We start from the raw sequence: 23,170 nt of genomic DNA, 5'->3' as shown, positions 1-23,170 counted from the left end.
AATGAACGACATCGGCAACACGTACATACATAAAGTGCTTTATTGCAGCATCAGAATAAAGAATTCTTCTCTATGAAATTTTGTAGGAATAAAAGATTTTTTTATATATATTATATATTAAAACCACAATAAACTTAAGGAGTGGAAGTTTAGAGATTCATCACTTAAATAGCAGTGGGCTGGACAGAATCTTTGATGTGATATAAAAATAAATGTTTGCTTAATGTCTACCTTTCTCGTGGTTCCCCACAAAGTCTCCCAGTGTGTAAGGTGCTCATGTGAGGAACAACACTGCTTCTTGTTTCTCATGCTCCAGTTCATGCCTGTATCATCCAAATCATAGAGGCAGCGAGGCACAACAGCCACTCAGCTTTCAACCAGCTTTAAGGGGTGGGGCTCAATGCAAGAAAATGTTCAACTTGCCCTTGGATCGGAACTCCATTTATTACAGAAATTATAGTTTCTTTTTTGGGGGTTAGATTGGTTGACGTACCCAGTATATAGAGGAGGAGGGTGCAAATCCTGGGTAACAGTCCTTATTATAAGAGCACTTGCCCCCAAAGCAGCCAGTCTCACAAACAAATTGGCAGAGCTGTCGAAATTCTCCTTCAAGAAAGGCTGTTTGCAGAGGTCCTGCTTCTATGCGTGGGTCTAATACTGGACACTCGGCACATTCAACAGGAGGTTGTTTTAAAGAAGCCTGTGTGCTGATGATAAGCTCCTCTGAGAGTCTGCTGATGCTAATGATGACATATGAGAAAAAAAAAATGAAGAAGCTCTACCAAATGACAGAAGATAACAAGCTCATCCTTCCATGGCTTCAGCTGCTCAGTTTGTCTGCGTCCCATACAAATGCCTCCATGTCTGTTGCTGAGCCTCCTCGCACACATCCCAGGCTCCCAAAACCAAGCCACTGGATCACTGCAATCCCCTCTTGACCACCCGTTTATGAGCTACCTCTTTATCTGAAATGGCAAAATGGCAAACGGCCATTTGGGCTAGGGAACATGTAATCGTCACGACAATCTACCAGGGTCTGGGTCTCCATCCGTGTTTATTTGGTTGTGTCTTCCTTCTCACTCATAACACTGGCCATCTACAACCGCATGCCTGTTGGGAAATGGATGGTGTCTCCCTAAGTTTCAATAGCACTCATAAGTGGAGTCTGGGGATACGAGTGTGGAATAGTAGTTAAATAAGAAAAAATCAGTGATAACTTCATTAATAGTTTTGTTTTACCAGCAATGAAGTCTTAGGTGCTGATGACCAAGGATGCAATATTAAATCAGTAACCAAAGCAAAAGGATCAACATCCACTCAACACATGTAAGACACTCTCAGAAAGACTCCCCAAAGAGCTATCAGACCGTGGACATTCACTGGCCCTGGAGAAAGCTCCTGCAAGGACAGACCTAACACAGGACAGTCAACCAAAGACCTGTGCACCCACATGTTTTTTTTGTCCAACAGTGTCCTGCAGAAAAACATGGAGCAGCCAGTAGCCTTGAGTGAAAGCTCTAGTCTAGAAATGACTACGTTCTTCTTTATGTGTGCTTGACTTGCTCTTTTATTTCCTCTGACACATAAAATTTGCTAAATAAAAGCTATGAACAGTTTCTGCCAGGTTCAGTGACTGAATGTCCAGGGATAAAGGTGCTCAGCCTAGTTTCTCTGTGGGAAACTTAGGAACTCACACTACATGCTGGGAGAAACTGCTATGGACCTGTGAAAAGCTGAATAAAACCCAGGCATGACCAAAGTGCCAATGGGGAGCATCACGATCCATGATGTGCATCACCAGGTACTGACATTATTAGCATGAGTGTGTCTTCCTCCTTTGGAACTACACTTGCCCACCTGGCCAGGCAGCAAGCCTGAGGAGTGCAGGGTGCGCCCACAACTTGCTTTCTTTGGGCAGACACAGCATAGAGCAGCGTCCGAGGTCAGCAGCAGACCAGAGAGGGGCAACGCTGGGTGCTCCCAGTGGCACCTGACTTGTTCCCATCACCATTGAGAACTTGGTGCTTTTTCTCCTCTCCAGCAATGGCACAAGGGGTGGCTGAGTTGTCTCCTGCCCCTGGCAGGGCTGTGGGTGGGAAACGCAGAACTTTCTGCTGGGCTGTATCATGGGTGCTCTCAAGCACTGAAACCTGCTGAGGGGCTGCCAGGGAGCTGAGGTGTGGAGGTGGGCTGGTGGTGGGACTTGCGTGGGTGCTACCACCCTGCTCCCCTAAGCACTGAGGCAGAGGGACTGAAATGCACACAGATGGTGTCCTCCCTGTGCTGAGCTCCTCTGAGGTCCACCTGTGTCTGGCTCTGGCACTCAGTTTTCCCTTTTGTAGCCAAAACTGTGGTGGCAAGGCAATCTAGCCAAGGGAGCCCAGGTGGCCAGTTTCCTCCTGCCCCACACACTCCCTGGACCCACGAAACCCTGCTAAGCTTCCCCTTGCTCCTTCCCAACTGTGCATGCAAAATCCAGAGGAGAGGGGTGGTCCCGTGGCTGGGACAGCCCTGACCCTCCCTAGGAGGACCCACCCCCAGTTTCAGAAGCAGACCAGCGTGTGCCAGGGCAGGCATGCAGGAAAGAGCAGGCAACTGCCTGCAACAGGCCAGCTCCTCAGATGCGGCATGAGGCCAGCAGGAGCCGAGGCCATTTTACCCTGCAGACACTCAGCTTTCGGGCTACACTGAAAGGCTGTAGAGAATAAAAGCAGATGGGAGCAGCCCCCCCTTCACTTTATGCCTCCCATCCCCTGCAGCTCCCCGTGTACCAGAGCAGGCACCCCGGCGTGTGGGTGGTATGGCAGGGATCACACCGTACCACTGCCATAACCTCCGCTGCCCTTGGAAATCCGAGGGGGCCCGAGGCACCCTCTGAGGGGATGACATGGATGGCACATCCTCCCCGCTCTGCCCGGCGCCAGTGAGGAGCCCATCAGCAGGGCCTGGGCTTCGCCAGGCTGGGCCAGGGTGGGAGCCGGCAGTGGCCACGGCTCCTCTGAGCGTGGCTGTGGCTAGTACTCCTTGGCCTCCTGCAGCTGGGAGAGGTACTCCTCCTCGGCCGGGTTATCAGCACACTGGCGCCCGTTGTTGGGGGGCCGGACGGCGTGGTAGCGGCTCCAGTCGCCCTTGCAGAGGATCCAGGGCAGCATGTCCACCTTGTAGTGCAGCTCTGGGGAGAACTCAGTGCTGATCAGGTTGGGGACGCCGGCCCCTTTGCCGCGGGTGATGAGACGGGTGTGCTCGTCATAGCAGCAGTGCTGGGCAGCCAGGGTGGTGCTGTCGAGGGAGAGCATGGAGCGCAGGCAGAAGCGTGCCGTCGGCTTGTAGATGTCCAGGCGCTCCTTGGGGCCGCTGGCGTCCCGCCATTGGAAGCTCTTGCCCTGCTGCTCATCCCGCAGGTTGACAGCACTGTAGACAGCCTCCAGTGGGTAGGAGCAGGGGCAGCTGGGCAGGTCCGTCAGCACCTTGCTCAGGTACTTGGTGAGGAAGTCGCTCTTGCAATTCAGCCACTTCTCACAGCTGTCCACCTCTGGGAGGAGGGCACAGAAAGGATGAGGGCATGCACAGCCTGCACCCCGCTTTACTCAGCTGCTGTTTGCCCATGGCCTTGCCAGCACCACTAGTGGAGCCTGCAACCGCCAGGCAGGAGCAGCCAGGCTCCTGGGACAGGCTGGAGCCAGGCTCCATCGCCGAGGCAGTAACAGAGTGAAGGGGTTTCATGTGGGGGCAGAGCTGCCCCACACAGGGGCTCTGCCCGGAGCACCCATTGCTACAGGGGCTGGGTTGGCACCATGCCCCAATGGGAGAGGGCACATGGCAAGCTGGCCTCAACCACTGTGCTGTAAAGCAGGATTGTGTTGTACCAGGGCTGTGGGAGGAACTGGGTTTCCCAGCATGACTGCCAAAGCCCGCACATGGCAGTGGTTTGGGTGACTTAGGTCGGGACACCAGATGCAGGAGCCCTTGGCAGAGCCCTCCCCACCAGCCAGCTACACCCCCCATGGGGTCTGGCAGCGAAGCCCCCAGTGCGAGGCAGAGGCAGAGGCTGACCTGAGTTGAACAGCTCTGTGGTGTTGTCACTTCTGAAAGGAGTCTCCTCTGTGGGGAAGACAATTTCCCCCTCTGCTCCTTGAGAGGGGAAAAAAAAGAGCCAGATTAAACAACAGGAGAAGTGGTGGGATTTTTTCCTTTGTAAGGGCACCAGACACCAACTATCTTCCACCCCCTTTCCCACCACTGCTTTGGTGACACGGCTCTGTGCCTGGAAGGAAGGGAAAGCAGTAAGACATGCAGGACAGACCCACCCAAGGCTGTGGGTTATGTAAATCCCAGCTGACGGAGCCAGCTGTCAGTATGCCTCAGGAGAAGATTTGAAGCTCCCAGTGCAGAAGTGCAAGGAGCCACACACTGAGCTGGATGCCAGTTCTACCACCCTTGGGCACCATGTAACTGCCTGGTGAGCCATGAAGCCCCATCAGAGCTTCTTGGTGGAAACAAAACCCCACAGTCATAAGCCTAGATCACATTAAACATAACCAGTTCTCAAAGCATGAGCAACACCCAGCCCGCAGCAGCAGGGTATCAGCCCACATCGGGGTCAGACAGTGCCCAAGCCAAGGGCTCACCAGGGCAGCGTGGCAGGTCGCAGGTCCTCGACTCTGTTGCTGTGCAGGCATAGCCACAGGACCGTGTCCTCTTCTGGTTGCCACTGCCACAGGTGATGCTGCAAGGGGACCATGGGCTCCACTCCTCTTCATCTTCATAGTCTGCGTGGCAGTGGAGAGGCAGAGAGGTGGACTCAGCAAAGCCCCAGCAGGAGGGAGCCACCAGCTACCCAGGACCTGCCTCAGCTCCTCCCCATCCCTGGGATGTCCTTTACAGGGACACAGGGCCAGTGCTGCCTGGGGCGCATGGAGGTGCCCGGCCACGTGATGCCACGGGCCAACCCTGTCCTCACTGGCAACCTCAGGGAAGCAGCCCCTGAGCAAAGGCTCTCATTACCACAGCTTCGCTCATGGTTGTAATGACTCAGCCAGGCATCGCTGCCCATCCTCATCCTCACCCAACCTGCCTGGTGGACTGGCCATGATGCTGTAGCATCATGCATTAGCAAAGGTTGACTGGTTTTGGGCTTGTGGCTGGGAAGCTGCAGGAGGGAGCTGCTGCAGTGCCCTGGCCTGTCCGCTCACTGGCATCCACCATCTAGCCCTCCACAGCTCCTCTCCTGGGGGTGCAAGGCCTGTGGCAAAGACTTCTGGCACTGGTGGCACCGCAGGAACCCGAGTGCATGGCAGCAGCACCTGCCATTAAACATTTATACCGTATTTCTCATCTGAGCATGCCTTCACTAGAGTTCATGCTGCAGTCTGATCACATGCAAGGGCAATTCCCGCTGGGATGTTGGTGTCCCTGATCGCTGGCAGCCCCAGCTGGGTGCTGGCCTTGCTCCTCAGCATGCTTGCTTATTTTCTAAGTAGGTACTGAGCACCAGTGTGCTGTGATCCCCGGCACAGGGCTGTTCCCCCCACAGCGAGACAGGGCTGCAGGGCAGGGGAGGGCAGTGCCGGGCTGCAGGGCAGCTGCATACGTCCAAGAGGACTCACCGTAATTATATTTTTCCTTAAAGATCCAGTTCTTTTGCCCAGGCCACTGCTGGTCCCAGTCACCTCCCACTCCACTGAGCATGGACTCCTCTTCCTCGTAATCTGCTGTGTAATCTTCCTCCTCCTCTTCCTCTTCCTCCTCCCTGTCCCCTACATCCAGGTTGTCATCCTCTTCATCTTCCTCCTCCTCCTCCTCTTCTTCCTCAGTGGGGTCAGTGTATTCCCAGAAGAGGGGCCAGAAGAGATCCTTGTGGGACAACCACTCAGAAGACGTCAGGGACCAGTCATTGCTTGTCTCCTTCAACAAGTCCATCTCCATCTCAGCCTGAGGATCATCCACCACTTCGATGGTCACCTGGAGGCCAGATATGAGGTAGGGCAGTGAGCTGGGGCACAGCCCTGGGACAGATCTACTAGCCCATGCACTGGTTTCCAGCCTGAAACGTCAGAGATGCTTGGGGCTACAGGACCATGCGACGAGAACAAGAGGTCTCGCCTCATCCAGAGAGACTGACCAGGGGCGGAGCAGGAGGTGCAGGGGGGCTGGTGGTCACCCACAGGGACCAACACCACCCTCAGAAATTGAGAGGTCACCCCCATAGCAGCATTTATGGAGAGGGGCTGTTGGGGGACAGGGAAAAGGCCATGAGCAAATTCCTTTGGCAAGGAGCTTGTCTGTGCCAGCTACTTACATCTGGTAGTTACCAAGAAGACAGATGAAAGCGGCCACATGGACCCCACTCATGAAATCTTTTCTCTTAGGGAACCAAATGAAGCTGGGGAACACATGTGGTGCTGACCTGCACTCCCCCATGGCCCACCCAGACCCGCTCCCCACCTGGATGTTGGGGTTCTGGGCGCTCAGGTCCACGTTGGCCAGCCCCGGCAAGCTCTGCAGGTCCAGCACAAAGGGCAGGCTCTCCTCCCGGCTGGCGCTGCCAGGCTGGGGCACCGCCGGGCTCCTGGCAGCCTGCTGAGCCACCCCACGGCGCCGGTGCCGCCGCGGGCCAGCCTGCCCGCTCCGCCTCAGCCCCCGTGCCTTGCCCGATGGTGGCAGCTCCTCGTCCCCTGCTGAGTGGGGGTCAGATGAGGCAGAGACCTGGAGAGGGAAGAGGCAGTGAGGAAATCTCCTGAGGGTGGCTGTGTGGGGAGCAAATCACTGCCCAGGAAAGCAGAGTCCCATCTCCTGCACCAAATGGCTCCTCCACCTCGTCTCATCACAGCATTGGAGTAGGACAATGATTAAGATGTTAATTAATTAATCAAGTTAATACCCAGCGGTATGTGCTGTGCTGAGGCTCAGCCTTGCTGCACCTGAGCAACCTACAGGTCTCCTCAGGCTGCTGCTTCCCATCTCTGCGACCACGCCGTCCACATCCCTCTGCCCACCTCACCTGGCTTTCCACTTCTAACTCTCCCTTTTTGGCCATCTCTTCATCTCTGGAGATCACAGAATCACGGCATGTTAGGGATTGGAAGGGACCTCAAAAGATCATCTAGTCCAATCCCCCTGCCAGAGCAGGAACACCCAGATAAGGCTACACAGGAGTGTGTCCAGGCGGGTTTTGAATGTCTCCAGAGAAGAAGACTCCACAACCTCCCTGGGCAGCCTGTTCCAGTGTTCTGTTACCCTCACCATGAAGAAGTTTCTTCTCAAATTTAAGTGGAACCTCTTGTGTTCCAGTTTGAACCCATTACCCCTTGTCCTATCATTGGTTGTCACCAAGAAGAGCCCGGCTCCATCTTCGTGACACTCACCCTTTATATATTTATAAACATTAATGAGGTCACCCCTCAGTCTCCTCTTCTCCAAACTAAAGAGACCCAGCTCCCTCAGCCTCTCCTCATAAGGGAGATGCTCCACTCCCTTAATCATTGTTGTTGCCCTGCGCTGGACTCTATCCAGCAGGAAAAATGGCAAGGGCTGCTTCTGGACACAGAGTTACCAGAGCTCATATATAATAATTTTATATATTTATATATAAAATTTATAACAAGGGATTTACGACAAGGGCGGAAAACTAAATGAACTGTTCTGTGCTGTCAATGTTAGTGCAGATGACTTCAAGCAACATAGGTTTAGCTTTCAGTGAGATTTCAGATGCTGCCCACAGGCTATCACCAGGAGGGAAAGAAACTGCTGGTAGATGTAACCCAGCTGCCTTTACCTCCGTGGCAAAGGGAAGATGCCCAGCCAAATACAACACAACTTACTTGCCAGTGCTGCCAGTGGTTCTAACCACTGCTGCCACTGCGATGGCAAGTGGCACTTTGTGGCCAGCCCTGCCCAGGAGAAGCAGCGGGAGCAGGCAGGGAGCCTCACCGAGGCGGCAGCGCTGGCTGGCCGGGAGCTCGGGGAGGCATCCAGTGAAGCCTATCAAGCGGCCGGGCTCACTCTGAGTTCCCACGTTCCTCGTCCCCACACTCAGCGCACGCCGGCATAAAAGAGTGTGAGTCAAAGGGCCAGCAGGCTCCAGTGCGCCCGAGAAACCGGAGATGGGAACAACTGGCAAAGCCCCCCCGCAGCACGGGCTGTCCCTGGGAAGGTCTGTGGGGCCCCATGGCTCAAGGCTGGGAGAGGAGGTGCCCAAACCCCCAGCATCTCCACCAGTGGCTGCCTATTTCTGGCTGCCCAGCTGAAACCCCCTTTTGTTCAAGCTCTCACCCTTCGCGCCAGCCCAGCCGAGAGCCCCGGGATTAACGAAGAGAGCGGCGTGCCCCCTCCCCACAGGGGGACGCAGAGAGGCATTTCTACCTGCAATTAGAGCCAGATGGTTTGGGGAAGGACTCTCCTCCCTTTCATCCTGATCACTGGAGCACTTCAAAGGCAGCTGGAGCCTGGCCAGGCTCTCATGAGCGCACACAGCCTGTCCCCAGCCCCGTGCCCGCACATCAAAGTGCGCGACACCCCCATCCCTGGGGGAGGGAAAAGAGCAGCGGGGATGCTGCTGGTCCCTTGGCTGCTGCCCAGAGCAGGCTGGGCACGGAGAAGGGCTGGTGACAGACTTCACCAGATGGGCCCGGAGGAGAGAGGGCTGCAGAGAGAAGGGAGCCTGGGCTGCCCAGCGAGAGACTTTGAGGTTCACTCCTCTCCCTGGGTGGGAGGGCTCCTGTGGCACTGCTGGCAGCTAATGTGGGCACAGACAGATCCCTCTGCCTGCACCTTCCCCTCCCAGCTCCCTCTGCCCCCATGCAAAACCACAATGGTTTTGGGAAGGACCCACAGGAGGGATGCTCAGCTCTGATCCAGCCTGTCTCCTGGTGCCTTAGCCCCTTGTCAGGTCTCCTCTGATGCCCAGGGACTCCCTGGCAGGTAGCAAGAAGGAGCCCAGACAGAGCAGAAACAGCAAGGGAGGCTGAGCAGGCAAACTTGGCCATGCCTCGGGGCTGGCCGTGCAACAACACCCGCTGGCGCTGGGTTTGCTGCCAGCTGCACGTGTCCAATGCAGCCCCTGCACAAGGGGCTGCCAACAGCTCTGCGAGCCTGGCGCTCTTGCCTCATTTGCGAGGAGCTTATCAGGGCTGGGTAAGCTCATTTCACAGACAACCCAAATTTAATGCATGTGGAAAGTGAGGTCTCCTCTAGCAATAAGATCTGAGCTCACCCAAGGACATCAGAGCATGCGAGCCAGGAACAAACTCCAAGTCTCTAAACTTACACTCAGTGCCTAATTCAGATTTTATGCCCAAACAAGCTCAAGAAATTCAGAGTACTGTTTCCACAGGGAATATACAAAACTGCCCCAGGGGAACTGGTTGTGAGACTATCACAGGGTGAACAGAGCTCCCTTGGCTCCCAAATCCTCCAGAGGTACAATGACCCCAGGGGTGCCTGCCCTGAATGGCCCAGTGTCCTTCAGTGACAGTCACTGCACCGCACTACCCAACCCTTCCCTCCTGCTAAAGTTTGCATCGCTCTGAGGCTTCACTGGATTAAAATTTGTCCCTGTGTCAGAAGATGTCCCTCCTGAGCAAGGTCCTGCTCAGTGCCCTACCACAGCTGATCAAGCCACGGATTTTAGCGAGGTCCTATGAGACCCAGTGCTGCCCCAGGGTCAGAGCATCCATGGCACCATGATCCTGACAGGCAGATGTGTCTTTTCTGTGTCACCAAGGGCTCCTGCCAGCCACACAGGCAGCTGCCCTTGGGGGCCGCACTCCTGCTGCAACACCCATCCTCTCCTCTGCCCTGCCTGAGGGACAGCTGGATAAAGGCGCATCAACTCGGGGAAGAGAAGAGCTGGCCTGTCCAGGGTGAAAACTCTGCTCCCCCACTCTCCATGGAGCCCAGAAGAAGGGCTGCAAACCATTGTTGGGCAGCTCCCTTCTCTTTCTTCTGCTAGGGAAGGGCACCGGCCACCACGTTGTAGAAGCAGAGAGAGCAGCGCTGGGAAGCCACCAATATCTCACAGGCGAGCTCCAGCCTTCTCCTATGACCAGCCAGCACCAAGCAAAGGAAAAAGCCGAAGGGGGAGTTGCCACAGCTCCTCCTGCATACACTTGGGATATCCTGCCTGGCTGGGAATAAGAGTTTCCAGGGCAGGAACCTGAGAGAAACTCTGAGGTGGTACTTAGGAAAGAGCATGAACTTTCTGTTTGTGAAGACCATGTTTAGACTGAAGGCTATAAGCAGGATCACATCTGCCTCCCTACCAGCTCAAGAGCTCTTCCCACATAGTCCAGGCTCTCCTGCTTGTAGGACTGACCACCTAAACACCCTGAGGCACAAGCTCAGCAACAGAGTTAGGAAGTGGAAGGAACTCGTCAACAATTCACCTCAGTGTCGTGCCTACTTTGTACATAACACGGGCAACAGGGTCTATGGGAAAGGTGTGGGGAAAGGCCATACATAATTTCTCTAGACACTAAAGGCTGATATTTTCCCATTTCTAGTCTACACACCTCTATTAAACTGCTTGGGAATCTGAAGATGGTGAAGAGAGCAGCCACAAAACCCATCCCCATGAAGGAAAGGATAGAAAGACTGGAACAATTCAATTTGCCATGTTAAAAAGAGAAAGCAATGACTTGATTTCCCAGTTTTTTAAGGCAATAATCCATCCGGCACCAGAGACTCTCTAATCATGAACAGAAACACATAATAGAAACCAACGTGTCCAAGTCAAAGCCAGACAAATTCAACTGAGGAATAAGGATCGTGCTTTTAACACTGTGACTAACCACAGGAACAAGCTAACAAGGAAAGTAGCAATATCTCTTGTGAAGTCAGTCAACCCATGTTACTGGGCTCAACACATATGTATCACATCTGTGGTAGGGAAGAAATTCAAGGATCTAATGATTTCTCTGGTCTTAAAATATGTGATTTTGCTATAAACTTCTCTAAGACTCTGAACTAAACCTGGCTTAAGAAAGCAAATGACCAACATTCACGTGCTTGCAGCTCTTACATAAAAATGATTAGAGACGTGACATTGCAGATCCTACAGCAGTTTAAAACCTGAAAATGTGAACAGACTATTTCCTGTGCTGTACTGCCCTTTGGCAACCAGAGATACCACTATGCTGCCACCACAACCACAGGTACTTGTCCCTCCAGCACATTCCTCAGCATCTCTGCATGCACTGCAAGTTGCCAGAGAACCCACAGCAGTGCTCTTTTTAGCTACATATAATATATTGCTGAGCAGAGCTGCTCTTCATCATGGGGCTAAACCCCAGGCAAGTATGCTTGAGATAACTCCTGGAGAAGTGCTGCTGCTGGAGCCCATGCATTGCACTGCTGGAGCCCGTGCATGAGCAGCACAGAGCAAGTGAGTCCCCAGCATAGGACAAGCTCAGAGGATGCAGCTTCCACCCACACCTATTCCGAGCCAATTAGTAAGTGCATAAACTCATTCAGCTTCAATCAAAGAAACCCGTGTATGCAGGAGTCAGGTCAGAGGCAATGTTTGGGCTGTGCTTTGGGTTTGTTAACACTGCAGTGAAGAAAATGACGTATTTGCTAAAGGTCAGTATTGCACTGGGCTATAATTATAAGGAATGGGGGGTTTCGTTGCTTAAACATTACTGCTTGTGTTAGGTTTCCTTTGAACAGTTTTACCACGCTGTACTGAAACAAGTACTCCACCAGAAGAACTACTGTTCTTTTCCTGAATAGAGCTGAATCTAACCCTCTTCCTACTCTTTCCTCCAAGCTCCCAACTACATTGTTTTAAAATCTGTCATGCAGTTTGTTGCAAATTTGCCCACTTATGAATTAGCCAAATACAAAATAGAAATCAGAACTTGTCTAGTCTTTTCCTTTTTTTTTTTTTAAATTTTTTTTACTTTTCCTTCCACATTCACCTAAATGAACTTCAATGATCTACAGACCACCTTCCAACAAAATTTATCTTTGGACTGAAAGTGGGCTGGAACAACTCCAGAGCTGGGTTTTGGTATAAAGCTACAGAAGTAGAGGGACACAGGTTGGTTGCTTCAGAAGGAAGCCCAGCCTGTCTGGGGGCAGCTCTGGGGCTGCAGTTTGCAGAAAGGCTGAGGACAGTTTTCACTGGTGGGAGTGGAGAAAGGGAAGATTTTCCCAGTGCTAACAAGTAACACTATTAAGTGTCTAAAATAAAAGGTTGAACAGCAGGGTAATCAACAGGAACAAATGCAGCATGCCATGCTGCCTCCCTCTCATAGCGCTGGGCATGTTCTCTCCTTGATGACACCACCACAGACACTGCTCAAAGAAAGGGCTTTTTTAGCCCAGCTGGCTAAGACTGCCTTAGCCTCCCGGGGGCTGCAGTTTGATCCTCCTAGCTCATCCACCATCAGAGTCCTTCAGTCAGATGGAAAATCCACTGGTTGCACATCAGGCAAGTGACCTCTGCTACCCATCGGCTCATCACCTGCATAACGGATTTCCCAGAACCGTGCCAAAGCACGGTGTGCTTCTAGAGGTGTTTAGAGCTAGGTGGGCACCCATGAGAAAACAGGGATGGCGAAGATGCCACCCAGTCCCTGTTAGCATCTGTAAAATCTCCCGAGCCACAATCCCAATGATCAAACACAACACCTTTAGACTTATAGGCAGGTGGCTTAGCAGGAGCCATCACTCAGGGTTTTGACAGGTGAGCTCTGGATGATCTGCCAGAGGTAACTGAAGGCAGTGGACACCTCCAGCTGCTTTCCTCTTCTTCTGCACTGGGTTATACTCCTGCCTGCAAAGGGGCTGTGGCACAAGTGAAGAGCAGGACCATGATCTCCCAACTGCTCTACTCACTGGTCAACCTCAGGATCAGCTCACACTTGAGTGCTGGTTTTTGTTGCTGTTGTTTTTGTTGTTGTTTGTTTGTTTGTTGGGTTTTTTTCTGTTGTTGTTGTTGTTTGGTTGGTTGGTTGGTTTTGATTTGTTTTGTTTTGAATAAAGACAGAAGCATCTCCCTTCAGGTTTTGGGAGAGCTCTGCAAGTGCTTGTGGAACAGACAAGGCACTTGGTTATCACGCTTGTGTGGGCAGATCCTGTTCATGACAGACCAGCAGGAGTCAGCAGCAAACTGTGGGTTATGCAGATAATTATTCCACCCTCATGATTATAATTTTCATGCAGTTATCAAAATACTTTAGATCATATGGAATCACTCTCTCGTAACTAGCTTCATCCCAGCTGTCTTGAATAGTGAGCTGCAGGAGGCAGCATCAAAGGCTTCCTCATGTGTCTCATTTATTTTCATGTCTCGCAATTGCAACTGTAATCTGAAAACACTTTCCAAGTTCGGTGACTTGGTTGCCCCTGAGGCAGAGTCAGCCCTGGAGCAGAAGACACAACAGCACAGAGAAGCACCAGCACCACAAGGAGCAAGGACACAGCGTAGTTGACTTTGTACAAGACTGAAAACAGGGCAGTTGGCCAGGCTGCCATCAGTGTTCCTCACTGCACATCCCTATGGGCATGGCCCGGCCCCTCTCACTGCAGTCGTCTCTCCTGCGGGTGCATGGATAAATAATTTGTCCGTAGCATCCTCAGTCAACTCCCCAGGTCACTTGTGACATGAGGAGGACAAGGAAGAGCCTGGTGGCTTTTCCCCTCTCACCATGCCTGGCTGTTGCCCTCCTCAATGTCACACTCAGGTGCTTCTCAACCATAAATATCTTCTCTCTCTTTAACACTGAGACAAATTCTGTAAGACCCCCATTTTGCAAACAAAGAAAATGACCTGCCTCAGGTCTCTCAGGAACCCTGCGGCAAGGCCCGGAATAGATGCAGGTCTCCCACGTTGCACCCCTCAGGAAGGTCACCACAGCTCAGTTTCTCTTCCTCATCCACCGCCCAGGAGGAACTGCCTTGCCTCCCACTTGGATGAACCACACAGGCCTTGCAGTGGAGAAGCTGGGGCATCTGGTCAGCACCACTGACGTGTCCCAGCACAGCAGCCGGGGCTGTCCTCGCACTGGAGACGCTGCCCAAATGCACAGGTCCAAGGGCCAACTCTTGACAGGTAGTACTTGCTTCGAAGAGCCCAGCTGGTGGCAAGGCACCCTTACCCAAGGAAGAAGGTACATCTGAGACCTCTGCTGCAGCCTGGCCAGCTGGGAGCTGCTCAGACAGGGCATGGTGGTGGGTATGGAAGCAGGGCCCCCACAGGGACTGCATGGGGAAGTGCCCCTGGAGAGACGGACAGACACACATCCATACCCTCTGGTGCTCTCTGGCAAATGCTCCTGCTAGGGCACATGTTTTCTGTTAACACAGTTGAGCTGTAATACGTATAAGCTCTTAGTGCATCAGACTGAGTTGCTGTTAACTTGTTCCAGCTCTAAACTCCATGTGCTTCAGCAACCACTAACTTGTTCCAGCTAATGATCCATATTTGTTAGCCTGCACACCGTAACCCTCCAGCTGCCCCAGTTGCTGCTTCCCTCCCCACTGCAGCCTAGGCTGCAACAGGAAAAAAAAACCCCAAATATAGCAAAGCAAGTGCAGAAACTGGAGGGACCAGAGCAATGCCAACCTCCCCCTGCACACCAGCCAGCTGGAAGATATTGCAGCGTGGGGGGACGCAGGGGAGGCGGGATGCTCCCCCGTGCAGGCAGGGAAGGCAGCTGATCCTCCTCGGGTATGCCTCAGTCCCCTGGAGCTGGGAAAAGCCAAGGCAGAAGCGATTGGGCTGATCACAAAGCTGCCGCTTCCATGGCTGGGGTTTGACATTTGCTGAAGAAAGAAAACTGAAGAGATCTAAATCCATTGGGGATCACTTCAAAATAGGCACTTGAGCTGGACACAAAGCATCTCCATATCCTGCACGGGCATTGATCCAGACAGGGATGCTGCATCTCGGCCTCCAGAAGGAGCAAAGCTGGGGTGACTGGCAGGCAGCAGCCCCTGCCCCAGGTGCTTGGCTGCAGCTCCCCAGCCTGGGGTGAGGTCGGATTTAATGAGTCCCACACATATGCGTGGGTTGGAGAAAGGGCCTCAGGGAAGGGAAACTTTCCTCTCTGGCTCCAGTCTGTGTTGTTCATAACTCACTTGTTCATAAGCTTTTCCAGGATGGCCTCTGCTACTTCTAAATGTCTCATCAAAAAATAATTACTGGGTTTTTTTCCCCAACAGGTGGGAGCCTGAGGCTTGCAGGGCTGCAGAGGCAAGTCCAAAGTCAGAGGACAGCTAGGGCACATCCCAATGGGGAGCCCTGCTTCCCCAGCATCTTAGCCTCCAGTTGACCCCTTCTCTTCCCTTTGGCTGGTCATTTCCCAGTGGGACCTTGCTGTAACCTCAGGACCAGTCCCCAGGGAGGGCACAAACATGCAATAGCCAAGCTGTAAACCCGGGTATGGGGGAAGCCAAGCTGCTCCTGAGATGGCCACAGCATCTCTGGGCAGCCCCATATCTCCTCTGGTGGTGGCACCAAGGGGTCCACCTTGCAAACGCTCCCCAGGAGAGAAGAATTGGATGCTCCCCTAAGGGGAGATCTTTGATTTTCAGGAAGCAGCCAGCTTAACCATGTAATACAACCACAGTGTCCCCAGAGGGCAAGGGCAGGGGGGGAACAGCAGATCTGAAGACATCTGTACAACACCTTGTCCCGCTGGAGGTGCTGCATGGCATGGTACAACTGTCCACCTCTGGGATTTTGGCTGCTGTGGGAGTGGTTGCAGCTAAAGGGGAGGGCAGAAGGCCAGCAGGAGAGAGCGTCGAAGGGGTGGGGAGGAGAGAACATCCCAGGGAGGCGAAGAGGTGCTGACCCTCCACTGGTGGTGGGGCATGTCCTGCAGCACCTCCCAGCCACCCCACAAATACTATCCCCTTGCCTGGTGAGTGCCTTGGGGCTCAGTTGCCAGGAAGGAGCTGGGGCTCACTTGCTCATTCCCAGGCTGAAGCTGCTGGGGCGAGGAAGGCACCCCTGTCATGCACCAGCCTCCCACGGCACCCAACATGATGGAGGCTCCTGTGGCTGGGGACACATTCCCAGCCCTGCCTTGCACCCCAAGTCCCGGGCACTAGATAAGGCCCCGTCAGATCATGTTACCCAACAGCTCCTAATCCAACATAAACCCATGCCTCACCACCGCTTCCCCGCACACACGGGGGCTTCCTGGCCGTCTGCAGCCGGGTCCGCCTCTCACGCCCATCCAGCGGCACTGGGGAACAGCAGAAGGCAACAATTAACTGCATTTTGTTCCCTTTGAAATTGTATAATTTCCCTGGAGACTAAACCAACTTGCAGCCCAGGAGGCATTGGTACCCTTCACACCAAGAGCCACCTAGGACACAGAGGCAGGTAGGTCACCATCTTTTTGGTGTCTTCATTTCATAAGTACTGAGATGAAGTATATCTCACAACAGCTTCTCAGACAAGCCCCAGGACCTCCCTCCTTCCAAAGAAGGTTCCCTGCAAAAATGCTCTGCTAAAAACGTCCTTGCACTTTTTCAAGCTTCTGTCTGAAATGGAAGCATTTTCACACCGAAATATGGCTGCAATCTCTTCCCTACTTCTTGGCTTTGTATTTTACACAAAAAACAAGCCTCTGGCTGATGACATTTGCTTTGGAGGAGCTGGACACCACTGTCCACTTTGCCGTCATGACTGTCGCTCAGAGTTTTCTCAGGCTTCCCTATGGGAAGTGTCCGGGCATCTTGTTTTGGGGATCATTTTGAGTGGAAGAATATTTATTGATACTATGGAAAACAGAAGATCTGTAGTTTGTGCTCCCTACCCCTAAAACACTAACAAGAGGAAAGTAGGAATTAATCCCAGCACACTTCCTCCAGCACCTCGCTGGGTTTGGAGGGACCACGGTTGGAGGCAGGATGAGTCCCCCAGCCCACCTGTCTTGAAAGAGAAGGTCTGCAAATGCCGGACACTTTTGGGATCTCAGAGAAAGGGCTGGGCAATGCCCTGTGGAGTGATTTATGCCTAATCTCTTCCCCTTACATGTGCCTTTTACAGGAACCTCTTTGATTGTGACAATGGGAAGGCAGCAGACCTATTTGTGCAGTGAAAAGGGAAGAAGCCCCCTTGTTGGGCAGCTTCCCTACACCCGGCTCCCCTTTGTTTCTGCTCTTGCCTCAGCCCCAGGGCGGGAGGGTTTTCAACTGTGTTGACTAAGATAATTTGGCACTTCTCAAAAGGAAATTTGCTACAAAGGGCGAAGTACCTCCCTACGCACAAAGAGCCCCTTTCAGAGCGGAAGGATGCTTCAGTGCACGTTTTGTACCCACAAATCCGACCTCTGCCAAGGACAAAGCCAGGGACAAGAACGCTTAATTGCTGAAGAAATGAAAAGGTAAAAAGCACATCCGCAGGCAAAATGACTCTGCTACTGACACAGCCCGCAGTGGCTGCGGGGATCCGGCTGTGCAGGCAGCCAGCGCCGACCTGCAGACCGCCTGCACCCAGGCTGAGCTCTCCCAAGAGGTGTCCCCATGCAGGACAGACGTGTGACAACACAAGCTGGGCGAGATGGCTCTGGGGAAAGCGAGACCCTCTTCCCATCCAGAAACCCCCGGGGGTCAAGAGGAATCAGGATCTGTGGGGAGGCACCCTGGAGGCTCCTGCAGAGCTCTGTGCCAGCCCATCACCACACTGGCCTCCTCACGCTGTGTATCTGGGCTACATTAGGGATCCCAAATGACAGGGCTACCTCAGCTTACAGCGGACAAACCCCACTCAAGCCCAGCTGATATTTCCCTTTAACACTTTTTATGTAGTACAGCCATGCCACATTGCCTTGGAGCTCCCTAACTCTCTGCTTGCTGGCAGCTGGAGCCAGGCATCATGTCATTGCTGTACATTTAGCATTCCTCCATACTCGGACTCCCTATGCACAGGGCAGGTTGATTTAAATCAAGACGGCTGCTGCTGATTTTTAATCAGCAAGCAAAACATCTTGGTGTAGAGCTTCAGTTTTAAACATAGTTTCCTGTCACTGCTCTCACTGCCTGATGTAACCAGTAAATAATACGTACCGTTGTTATTCATTTCCTTAATTCTCAGGGGCCAGGAGCCAGTCATACCAGGTGCTGTACAAACCCAAAGATTTGCAGCCAACTACAGCCCTTACGCTACACTTGATATTTCTTTTGTTGCCCTCTGTTATCTCTTATCACAGACAACAGATTTTCTTTGCTCGCAGCTTCAGACCAGGGGAACTCCAACAGCAAGTTCCAGCCTGGATTCTCACCCTGCCCCCGTCCCAGCCCTGCAGTAACACCCTGGGTGCCTCGGGGAGCTCCGAGTGGTTCCCTTCTGCAAAGGAGCACCCACCAAGCACCCATCGAGCCCACCAGAGTGGGGCTGAGCAGCTTGGACCCTCCATAAACCGCTGCTGCCTCGCTTTGCCGCGCCCCAGCACCGCCGGGATTGTCACTACCAACACCCCATCACTGTCACCACTGGTACTTTTATTTCTACGCACAGTCCTTGAAGTGGTTGTGTTGGTCTAATAACTTCTAACATTTACATTTCTAGCGTGTTAGAACATTAGTTATTTTCTGTTTACTAGAAGAGCACTGGAGCCGATTGGTATCAGTCAGAAAGAATCCAAACATCTATTAACAATGCACAAAGCCAATATTCTGAAATCCAGCGAGTTTATAAAAACATATTTTGCATTTAACCCCCGACTTCATAAATAAACAGAGCATTAAGCAATGTGATGAGCTGTCCTTTGTCTCCACAAGGGACACAAGCTTTTCCAAGTATTCAGTTACCCAAATCTGAAGAGCCGCTGGCATGGAGTAGCACTTGGACCTGTCACATTTCTGCCCACATCAGAGAGTGATGCACCTAACGTGCAAAAGCCCTTCGAAAAGCCCTGCTGTACACCCGCCTGCTGCTTTGGAGCCCACCCGCCTTCCCACACATACGCAAAAAGCCTCAGAATCAGACGACATCATCTCTCCGTAGGTTTTTTTTAGTCACAGTTTGGAAAGAAAATATTCTGCCTTTCAGCTTCCAGTCAAATAGACTGAAGGAATATAAAATATTCTCACTACATCTGTTGCTTATGCTGCACTCAAAGTAACTCAGGCAAAACTTTTATGCACAGTATCACAGCTGAAAATATGTAAATGCAAGTGCTTGCTCCTTTGGTCATGTCTGGAGGTAACAGATCCTAACTGAAGTATAGGGCTTTGGGACATGTGGATAAGGCTATTGCGCAAAGATAAAACATGTTCCCTTCAGCCTCCCTGCAATGAAAAGGCTTTCTAACTCAAAAAATTGCTGAAAACCTTAATGTTTTTGATTTTTCTAAATTATTTAATATAGATGTGTAACTCTGAGGCTCAACACAGATTATAAAAATTCCCATTCAATTCCAAACCAAGGAAAAATGTTTGCTTTAAATAAAGATGTTAAATTAAAATAAGTCAGTTATATAATTGTTTAATGGTTTTGATTGTCTATCTGCTCTGCTCTGTCAGTTCTATTTTTCTCCTCCCGGCCCCCTTCACCCACATCTGTAGGGCATTACCCAGAGTGTAACCAATACTCCAGCTGTGGCTGCCCTGCTGCCATAAAGACAGGGCCTATCAGCACAGCAACAGGAACCATCTGTGCGTATGACCCAAAATCACTCTGTTTCTTTTTTTTTCAAACCACCATACTGCTGCGCTTGTGCTCTCTGCTTTAGTTCAAACAGCCAGGCACAACTACTCCAAATTCCCCCCCACGCACAGCAGAAACAGGATTTCCTCCCCAAACTAGAAGACACGTGCCAATATCTACCGCTTTCTCCCTGCCATGTGTGCTGTGCAGCCGGTGCCCCGAGGGATGCAGGGTGTGCACAGGAGCACCAACAGATCCCAGACACATCCATTCGTCATCTTACTCCGTGCTCCTGCCCTCCACCCTCAAACCTTTGCCTGTAAACTTCTTAAATGTTTGTATTTCTGCAAGAAGTAAAGGTCCTGGGGACAGAGGCTCCGCTGTGTAAGTGCCGTATGTGATCTTTGGCTGGCTGCACAACGCTCCCCATTCACAACCATTCACAAACTGGGACTGGCAGTAGCTCGGCCAGCTTCCCTATGCATTTTAGACATCAGATAAAAAGAAGCCCGAGATGGTACTACGAGGTCTTCTGGTGGGCACCTGCATATCTTCCTAACATGCATTTTGTCCCTATCCTATGCCCCTTGACACAGGGCTGCAATACTTTTCAGGATTCCAAGCGTAAATCCCTACTCTCTCTGCAACTGGAGCCTGAGCACACTCTGCCTGGCATTTCTCTGTCGAGTCAACCGGCATCTGCATCTATGCTTGAAGAGTCACAAGCAAAGTACAGCACCAACATGGTATCGTCAGCGCTGCAGCAGGTAACATCTTCTGCAGTCCTACTTGCATCTGCTCACTCCATAGTCCAGTCAAAACCATTACCAGGCTCAACTGGTGGCACTTGGCTGGATGCAGCCTGTGCCCTCTCTTGCCCATTGAATAGGCTTTCTGTGCAGCAGATTCTTTCTTCACACTTGTTCCCTGGACTTCATGCTGGCACTGAGTTTAGTGCATCCCACAGGAGCTGCCGGCATCACTCCTCCATGGGTCATCACCATGTTTTGGCAATAACTATCAGTAAGGTACATCCCCATCACTCGTCACCTCCTCTCTCTGCCAGTCTGATTGACCCTGCAGATCAAACCTGCTGCTCCCCATACTGCTGTGTGTCACCAGCAAGGGCTGAGCTGCTCTCACCCTGTCCTGCTCAACTTCCTCCTACCGCCACTTTCCCCACTTCTTTCTTTCACCCACTTTTAGCAGTAGCACTCTTTTGAAGAGTATTTTTTAAACACAGCTCTGCTGCTTGAAATGCTTTTTCTCCGGAGAACAGTTTCAACACTGAAACAACTTTTTTTTTTAAACCGTTCAGTTATCTTTCTTTCTTACCCAAACCCTTTTCCAACTCTTCTGGTAGTTTGTTTCTTCCCCATCCCCTTCCCTATCATCCCCATCAGGTCCTACCAGTTGGTTCCTAGTCTGACCAGTCCCTCACCGCCGGCTGAAATTTCCGCTTCTACAATTCCTGCTCCAAAGCCAGAGCCGGCCCGGATCCGGCTCTCAGAGGGGCGAGCGGCGCAGCCCCAGGACCTCCCCACAGCCCGTGGGGGCTCCCGAGGCCGCTGCCCGGGGATGCTGGACGGGGCGCAGGCTGCTGAGATGAAAACGAAGCATGACCACTCTGGAATCTGCCCCAGGCTCGTCCCAGCGGGAAGAAGAGACGGTGGCTGAAATCCGTCACGTCTTATTTTTGTAGTAGCGGAGTTTTGGAGTTCCTGGCAAACCACCAACCTGACTAATTTTACTGCAGGTCGGGTTGTGGCCGGACTCCAGTCTCCTACGAGGGATGTTGCCCTCTGGAGGCAGATCTTCCCGGGCACTGGGTCACGGTACTCGGCGCTGATCTCAAAGCACCTAGAACTGCCCCTTTCTTGCAGCCTGTGTGCAATGCGAAGACTTGGGGCTAGCCGAAAATCCCGGAGGCCGGGAAAGGGCTCGGCCCCTCAGCGAGTAAAGAACCAGCCCAGAAGAGGGGAGGCACGAAACGCTGCATCTCCTGGCTGCTGCTTTTCCTCCCGGGGCTCCGGGCTGCCTGTCCGCGGGGACACGTGTTGGATGCTGCTCCCTTTGGAGATGCACAACCGCCTCCGCGGGAGCCCTGGGTGGCCGGCTGCCCTCCTCAGCCTTCCCGGGCAAGGGAGAGGGTGAGGAGGACTCGCCCCAGCACCCTCCCGTTCTCCATCCTTCCCCAAAGGCTGCCTTACCTCCGCCAGCTTGGAGCTCCTCTCCTTCGGGCTGTTGCTGCGCTGTTTCCTCACGGGCAGCCCTCGCACCGCAGCCAGGAAAGTTGTCAGAAAGACGAAGCCGAGGATGAGCACAACTTTCCCTCTAATCACAGGCATCTCTTCCTCCCTCTCGCCCCACCTCGCACGCCCAGGGCAGGCAGCCCGGCAGCACGCCCGCCGCGAAGCTACAAAACCCGTCCTTCCTCGAGAAAGCGAGAGGAGCGGGGGGAAAATTTAAAACAATAATAATAATAATATACGAAGTATCGCAGGCGGGAGGTGCAGTCCCCCGCGGGTGCGGGCAGGGGCCGAGGCAGGGTCTGCCGGCCGGGGCCGCTCCGCTCCCTCTGATCTCTCTTGCAGTTTGCCGAGCACGTTTCGGTGTCGCTGCTCCCCCGGACTCGCCGCCGGTGCCACTGATGCTGAAGGATAACTCTGAAAAGCTTCACAAGTGTGTGCGGGGAGGGCGGAGGGGGGGGAGAGAGAGAGGGCTTCGCCTCCCCACCCCCCTTCCTAATCCTTTCGGCAATCTGATTTCTTTTCCTCCTCTTCTCCTCCCCCCGCCGAATCACTTCTCGGTGCTGCTGCGGCTCTTCAAGCAACGCCGGGCACCGGAGGGCGGGCGGGCGGCCGCTCCCCGCCGCTCGCCCGGGAGAGGCTCCTTGTCTCATGAGGCGCGGTCAAGCCCCTCCCGGGCGAGCGGCGCGGCAGCCGGCCCCGGCCCCGGCCCCGCCGCGCCCCTGCCCCGCTCGGGGGCTGCCGGCGCTGCCAGACCTGCCCCCCAGCTCCCTCCGAGCGTTGCCCCCTCGGGGCGCCGCCGGCCGCTCCCCCCTCCCGGCAGCTGCATGGCCCGGGCGGCCGCGACTCCCTCTCCCCGGCGGTGCCCCGGGGAGCGCTGCCCCTCCGGCGGCGCCGGCCCGGCCCGGGGCTCTTTGTTCCGCTCCCGGGCGGCGGCTCGCCTCGGCGGCGCCGGCCTTGCACAAGCCCCGCGGCACCGGGCGCTGCCCTCCGGGGGAGCCCCGCCGCAGCGCCGGGACAGCGCCCTCCGGGCGAGGCGGGGTGGGGCGGCCGCGGGCTCCGGCGGCTCCGGCCCCGCCGCATGAGGCGGGGAGGATGGAGGCGCCGTGGATGGAGAGGCGGGAGCCGGGCCGAGCCGCGGCGGCTGGGGAGGGGGGGCAGCCGCATCGGGGATTCAAAGCCTCCCGCCTCGCCCCCGGGCAGAAAAGCTGTCGTGCGCGGAGCCGGATTTCTCCGTCGAAGGCCGCCCCCCTCCCCTCTTCCGAGCGGGGGCCACGGGCTGCAGCGCCGGGGCCGCTCCGCTGGAGAACGGGGATGG

General features: G+C 53.7%; 1 protein-coding gene across 1 annotated transcript; it reads right to left on the bottom strand.

Moving 5' to 3' along the window:
• Positions 1–88: 88 nt before the first annotated feature.
• On the bottom strand, positions 89–22,558 carry ISM2 (isthmin 2). The gene is made up of 6 exons (XM_065635281.1): positions 21,814–22,558; positions 6,445–6,705; positions 5,607–5,961; positions 4,629–4,769; positions 4,054–4,131; positions 89–3,532 (listed from the first exon to the last, which is right to left on the bottom strand). The coding sequence occupies exons 1-6, from the start codon at positions 21,949–21,951 to the stop codon at positions 3,015–3,017; spliced, it is 1,491 nt and encodes a 496-aa protein (XP_065491353.1). The 5' UTR covers positions 21,952–22,558; the 3' UTR covers positions 89–3,014.
• Between the last annotated feature and the right edge of the window lie 612 nt (positions 22,559–23,170).

This window comes from Caloenas nicobarica, chromosome 5, assembly GCF_036013445.1.
Source record: "Caloenas nicobarica isolate bCalNic1 chromosome 5, bCalNic1.hap1, whole genome shotgun sequence".
Classification (NCBI taxonomy): Eukaryota; Metazoa; Chordata; class Aves; order Columbiformes; family Columbidae; genus Caloenas; species Caloenas nicobarica.
Note: the sequence above shows the minus strand (reverse complement) of the source record. Positions and strands in the feature narration are given on the sequence as shown.